Raw genomic sequence first — 6,000 nt, forward strand, 5'->3', positions numbered from 1 at the left:
ACTTTATGAACGCCCAGTTAGGATAACCACATGTTTTCAGTGCTTCCTTTACATGTGTGTGTTCCTATGTAGCCGGTGTATCAGAGAAACTCAGGAGAGTTTTCTCCAAGCATGACATCCCAGTGTACTTCAGACCCAGCAACACACTCAGACACAAACTGTTTCACCTGAAAGACAAAACCCAAAACACAGACTGAACAACGTGGTGTATGCTGTACAGTGCAGTGAGGAATGCCCGGACCTCTACATTGGAGAGACCAAACAGCCACTTCACAAGCGCATGGCACAACATAGAAGAGCCACCTCCACAGGACAAGACTCAGCAGTCCACCTGCATCTTAAGGATAAAGGTCACTCTTTCGAGGATGCCAATGTTCACATATTGGACAGAGAGGACAGATGGTTTGAAAGAGGAGTGAAAGAGGCCATCTATGTCCACTGTGAGCGACCATCTTTGAACAGAGGCGGTGGTTTTTACGACACCAACTGTCTGCCATCTATAATCCAGTTTTGAGTTCCTCCCAGACGCCTTAACGCCCACTCACATCCTGGGCCATCTGACCTCAGGAAATCACATGATAGGGTGGGGCCAGGTTTCACAATGAGCTCACCTGAAACCCTGGCTGATTAGGTCCCACACCCACTTTCACACCTTGGCGCATGTGATTAGAGGATCACCAGGGGTCCTTTGTCCCTCCTTGGGGATACTCCCACTGGGTTTAAATCTGGGACTCTCGCCATTTGACCTTAGAACTGAAGAAGCTTCTCGGATGAGAGGTGAAACGTCTTCAAGCAACTCAAAGAAGTCCAGACGCTTTTCTTTGCAAACTCCTTTGACTACGATGACCTGGATGACTGAGAACCTTCACAGACATATCTCAAACAAATAAAAAATTTGTGTCAAAAGGGATTATATGTTCATATAACTGGTATCATTATTTATATACATGGGACACACCTTCTCATTTCATGTATTTTCTTCTTCTGCGATCCATCTCATCCCAAACCATCTCCACTGGGCTTAGGTCAGGGGACCGTGGATGCCAGGCCATCCAGCGCAACACTCCATCACTCTACCTTCTTGATCAAATAGCCCTTACACAGCCTGGAGGTGTGTTTGTGGTCATTGTCCATTTGAAAAATAAATGATGGTCCAACTGCAGGATCCTGTGATAGCCACGCTGGTTCAGTGTGCCTATAATTTTAAATAAATCCCCAACAGTGTCACCATCAAAGCAGCCCCACACCATCACACCTCCTTCACCATGCTTCATGGTGGGAACCATGCATGTAGAGATCATCCGATAATGTTTTTTGCATCACACAAAGACACGGCGGGTGGAACCAAAGATCAAAGATCTGGACTCAACAGACCAAAGCACAGATTTCCACTGGTCTAATGTCCATTCCTTGTGTTTCTTGGGCAAAAACAAATCTCGTCTGGTTGTTGCTTTTCCTTAGTGGTAGTTTCTTAGCAGCTATTTGATCATAAAGGCCTGATTTGCACAGTATCATCTGAACAGTTGATCTAAAGATGTGTCTGCTACTGGAACTCTGTGTAGCATTTATCTGGGCTCTAATCTGAGGTGCTGTCAATTTGTGATTTCTGAGGCTGGTAACTCAGATGAATTTATCCTCAGCAGCAGAGGTGACTCTTGGTCTTCCTTTGGGGCAGTCCACATGTGAGCCAGTTTGATCGTAGCGCTTGATGGTTTAAAGACATAATTCAAAGTTTTACCAATTTTCTGGACTGACTGACCTTCAGTTCTTAAAGTAATGATGGACTGTTATTTCTCTTTACTTAGCTGACTGGTTCTTGTCATGAAAGCAATTCTAACAGTTGTCAAATAGGGCTGTCAGCTGTTCAACAACCTGACTTCTGCACAACACAACTGATGGTCCTAACGCCGTTAAAAAGGAAAGAAATTCCACAAATGAACCATGACAAGGCACACCTGTGAAGTAAAAACTATTTCAGGTAACTACTTCATAAAGCTCACTGAGAGAAGGGTTTGCAGCGCTGTCAACAACGCACTTTCAGGAATCTAAAATATAAGACATATTTAGAATTATCATTTTTTCTTTTCATCATATATTTGATGTCTTCAGTATGTATCTACAATAAAAGAAGTAGAAAAATAAAGAAAAAAACATTAAATGAGAAGGTGTGTCCAAACTTTTGACTGGTAGTGGATATATAAACATACCACAAAAAATGAATGAAATTTGTTTGCTACAGTTGGAAAACCTGTTTATTTCTTCTTAAATGGTTCCATATTTATATGGAAAATGCATTTCTGCAGAAGAGCAGAGTATGTGGGTTGGACTCATGAAATCTTTCCAAATCTTTGTTGTCAATGCCAAACAGCTTATTCTGTTATTCACTCTTGTTTCTAGATTTTCTCTGACAGCATTAAATAAAAGTCAAAGGTTTTCCCTTATGTGCTTAGTTAAAATTGTTAAATCAAATTCTTTCATGCTGTTTTTTGCTAACAGTGTGTGATATTTACTGTAACGTAATTAAGATCCATTAATACTAGAATAAACAGAGAGGATAATACATATTTTAAATAAATATATAAATGTTTTCTAGAGGGCTAAATATAACATCTTTAAGTAGAAGTCCAGATCCTCCGTGCAGTATTTCTTACATTTCATAAAGGAGAAGTTGCTATCACACTGCTCATAAAGTGCTGAGTTTTATTCATCTTCTGGGGCAGGCCTACGGTAGACGTCTGTAGAAGATTTTACTCCGAGGGAGCTGCTAGTGAAGATTGTGAGTCCTGCCTAATCCCTAGAACAGGGGTGGCCAACTCCGGCCTTTGAGAGCCGGTGTCCTGCAGGTTTTAGATGTGTCCTTGATCCATCACAGCTGATATAATGGTTAAATTACCTCCTCAACATGTTTTGAAGTTCTTCAGAGTCCTGGTAATGAACTAATCATTTGATTCAGGTGTGTTGACCCAGGGTGATATCTAAAATGTGCAGGACAGCGGCTCTCGAGGCCTGGAGTTGGCCACCCCTGTCCTACAATGAGCTTCAGTGCTCCTGATGTTCTGACATGTCTGCCTCATAGGATTAACAGAAGATCTGGCACAGGACAGCTGTGATGAAAGAACAGCAGGAAGTTTCTACAAACCATTGGACCAAGGCAGACCCCAGAGCCCAATCCGGGTCTTTTGTCTGTCTCAGTTTTCCTTAGGGTGAATGCAGCTGTTGATAATAATATGGATTCTGTATTCTGTTGTTAAATAAAAACTTCAAACACAAAGGATACAATTATATCTGGGCTGCAAGATACTTTCATATGTCAGTTATCCGTTGATATGTGGGAGGGCCGGACTTTATTTTGATGGGCACAACATGCAGCTAATAACATGCAAAGAAAGACAGGGATCATGCCATTATGTGAAAAAAGGAATGGGGCAGACGTGCCAAGCAAGTGCAGTGGTAAAGGCCAGGTAGACAGAGAAACGGGAAGCTAGATTCAAATGCAAGCATGTGAAAGTGAAGAAAGGAGTGAAAACATAAAATGAGCTGCATCTGGCTGCATTTTAATTATATTAGGTGTCTGAATGTCTAAATGAGTCTCTCAGACCTGAATATGAAAAACCAAACAAAAAAAGGAAGAAGACGACAACAAAAAACTGGACAGTCTGGGCAATGAGCTGCGAGAGAGAGTCATGCTGACAGATTTCAAACTGGTCTGACCCATATTTAATAGGTCAGACCATTTGATGAGTGGTGTCAAACTCATCAAATGAGTTTGACACCACTGGTCTATACTTCCTGTTTCCACAGAAAGTGAGGAAATGGGTCACATTCAAAGGACATGTTTTGAGGTGTGTTATAATATTTACATATTATTTTGCTGCTTTATATACATATTGCTACATGATCAATATGTTAAACAGCAGACACAAGTTATCAATGTTACTAATTGATATTCAAAAAATGAGTCTAGAGTTCTAATGAATTTTACAGGAAACACATAAGGTCATACTAGTTCCTAAAAAAAGAAAAGGAAATCTAACTGGGATAAACAAACCTTCAAAGTAAGACAGGAAATGGCCAAAAGCAGTCAAATATCCCCCAGCATTACTTTTATAGACTGAACCCACCTAAGACTATTGAAGCAATTATACTAATACCAATTCTACGCCCTATACTACAACTGCTACACCACTAATAATGATAGCGATGGGATGCCTGATGTGAAGTAACATTCAAATAAAACCACTTCAAGAAAGATTTTAATGTTCTTAAATTTAAGGATTTGGTTGACCTCAGAACTGCACAAACAATCTACAAAACAGCAAATCAATCTCTGCCCCACAACATTCAGAACTTGTTCAAAATAAGACCAAATACTCATGACCTAAGAGGAATCCTTATGTTCAGCACACCAGTAGTAAGGACTAATGCAAAATATCAGAGCATTACAGTCACAGGAGTTAGTGTGTGCAACACCTGTACAGATGAAGTTAAGAAAAGTACATCAATACAAACATTCACACGATTGTTTAAAAACTGTAAATTGCATGAATAAAGGCTTGTCCTCATTTTTATAGATAAAGGGAAGATTAACACAAGTTTGAAGTATTCATTGAGGTATTTGTCACAAAGATATAATTCCATATTGTGGCAAGGTGAGGAATCACAACAAAGGAAGAACAACAAAAAACCTACACAGAGGTTGAGCCTAACTTTCCACCTGAAGCAGAAAGGAGAAGCACTTTATCAAACAGTTTGCCATCCTACACTGTGTTTCAGAGGCTCAATAACCCCACACATGAACTCACTCATGGTGTAACGTCTCTTTCTATCAAAACAACAACTATCAGTGAATTTACACCAGAATATTAACAGGGACAGTCATAAGAGTTGCGTAGCCAAAACAAATGCCAATGCACAGTTTAAACATCTTAACTGGCAACACATGTTCCCGAGGCATGATGGGAGATAACTAGCCGCTACCAACATGCCACAATATGAAGCAAAGTCCAAACATAACTCATAAACTGAGTTATGTTTGGACAAATTAAAAAGAAATAAATATGTACATATGTGTGTATGTGTACATATATATATATATGATTAATTAATTATTTTCACAAAGCCCAGAGATTTAGTGGGTGTTAACCGTAGGTTACTTACTTTATGTAAAAATGTATTTTGTTGTTGTTTTGGTTTATGAGCTTAAATTGTTTTATGTGTGTATTAATGTCAAATTCTGAATATTGACTTAATGCATATGAAATAAGGGGGTAGGAACAGAAAAAGTGTAAATGTCATCCTACTCTTTTTCAAGCATAAACATTTTGTAGACAGAGACTTTCATGAAAAATTGATGTTTTGCAGTTTTTCTTTTCTCTTGTTATTTCAGTTATATTTACATATTCAACATATATTATTCTAATTATCTTACAAAAATATAATATATGTGAAATAAAATAAATAACACTCCATTTACGCACAAAAAATAGTTTGTACATAGTACACATAGCTTAACCCCCCCCCCCCCCCAAAAATCACAGAAATAAACACTCACAACATTTACATCTGTATATATTACAATAATTTTTTATGCAGAGTTTAAAACTACAATATTATAGCTGTAATATTAGCATAATTCAGAGAGCTTAAGTAAATCTCTAACATAAAGACAGCCAAACAGCCTACCTTTGCATGTTGCTGAGTCCGTGTTAAAATGATTTTATGTGAAAAGAAATTGGGGCAGGAAAAAAAGCAAATGAGTAACCCTGAAGAGGTTTATAGGAAGTTGCTGACATTTCATGTAAATTATTATTTGAATAAAAAAGAGGAAGCATCAGCTGACATAAACCTAAAAATACATTTATCTCTTCTTCCACTGAGTGTACAGCAAATACAAGGTAACATTAAATCACTGAAAAATATTACACTGAGTTCTAGACACTGTTCTGTTCTGTTCACACATTCAGCTTTCACACATTCAACTTTTAAAAGTCATCCTTTTAT

At 38.5% G+C, this 6,000-nt stretch overlaps 1 protein-coding gene across 1 annotated transcript in view; it reads right to left on the reverse strand.

Annotated features, from left to right (window-relative positions):
* Positions 1 to 5,730, reverse strand: part of LOC116325074 (adhesion G-protein coupled receptor G2-like) — a 54,286-nt gene extending 48,556 nt beyond the window's left edge. The window contains exon 1 of the mRNA XM_039613525.1: positions 5,683 to 5,730. Coding sequence (XP_039469459.1) covers positions 5,683 to 5,690 — 8 coding nt within the window. The 5' untranslated portion in view covers positions 5,691 to 5,730. The remainder of the gene's footprint in view (positions 1 to 5,682) is intronic.
* Positions 5,731 to 6,000: the final 270 nt, after the last annotated feature.

Source organism: Oreochromis aureus, linkage group 1 (genome assembly GCF_013358895.1).
Source record: "Oreochromis aureus strain Israel breed Guangdong linkage group 1, ZZ_aureus, whole genome shotgun sequence".
NCBI classification, from domain to species: domain Eukaryota; kingdom Metazoa; phylum Chordata; class Actinopteri; order Cichliformes; family Cichlidae; genus Oreochromis; species Oreochromis aureus.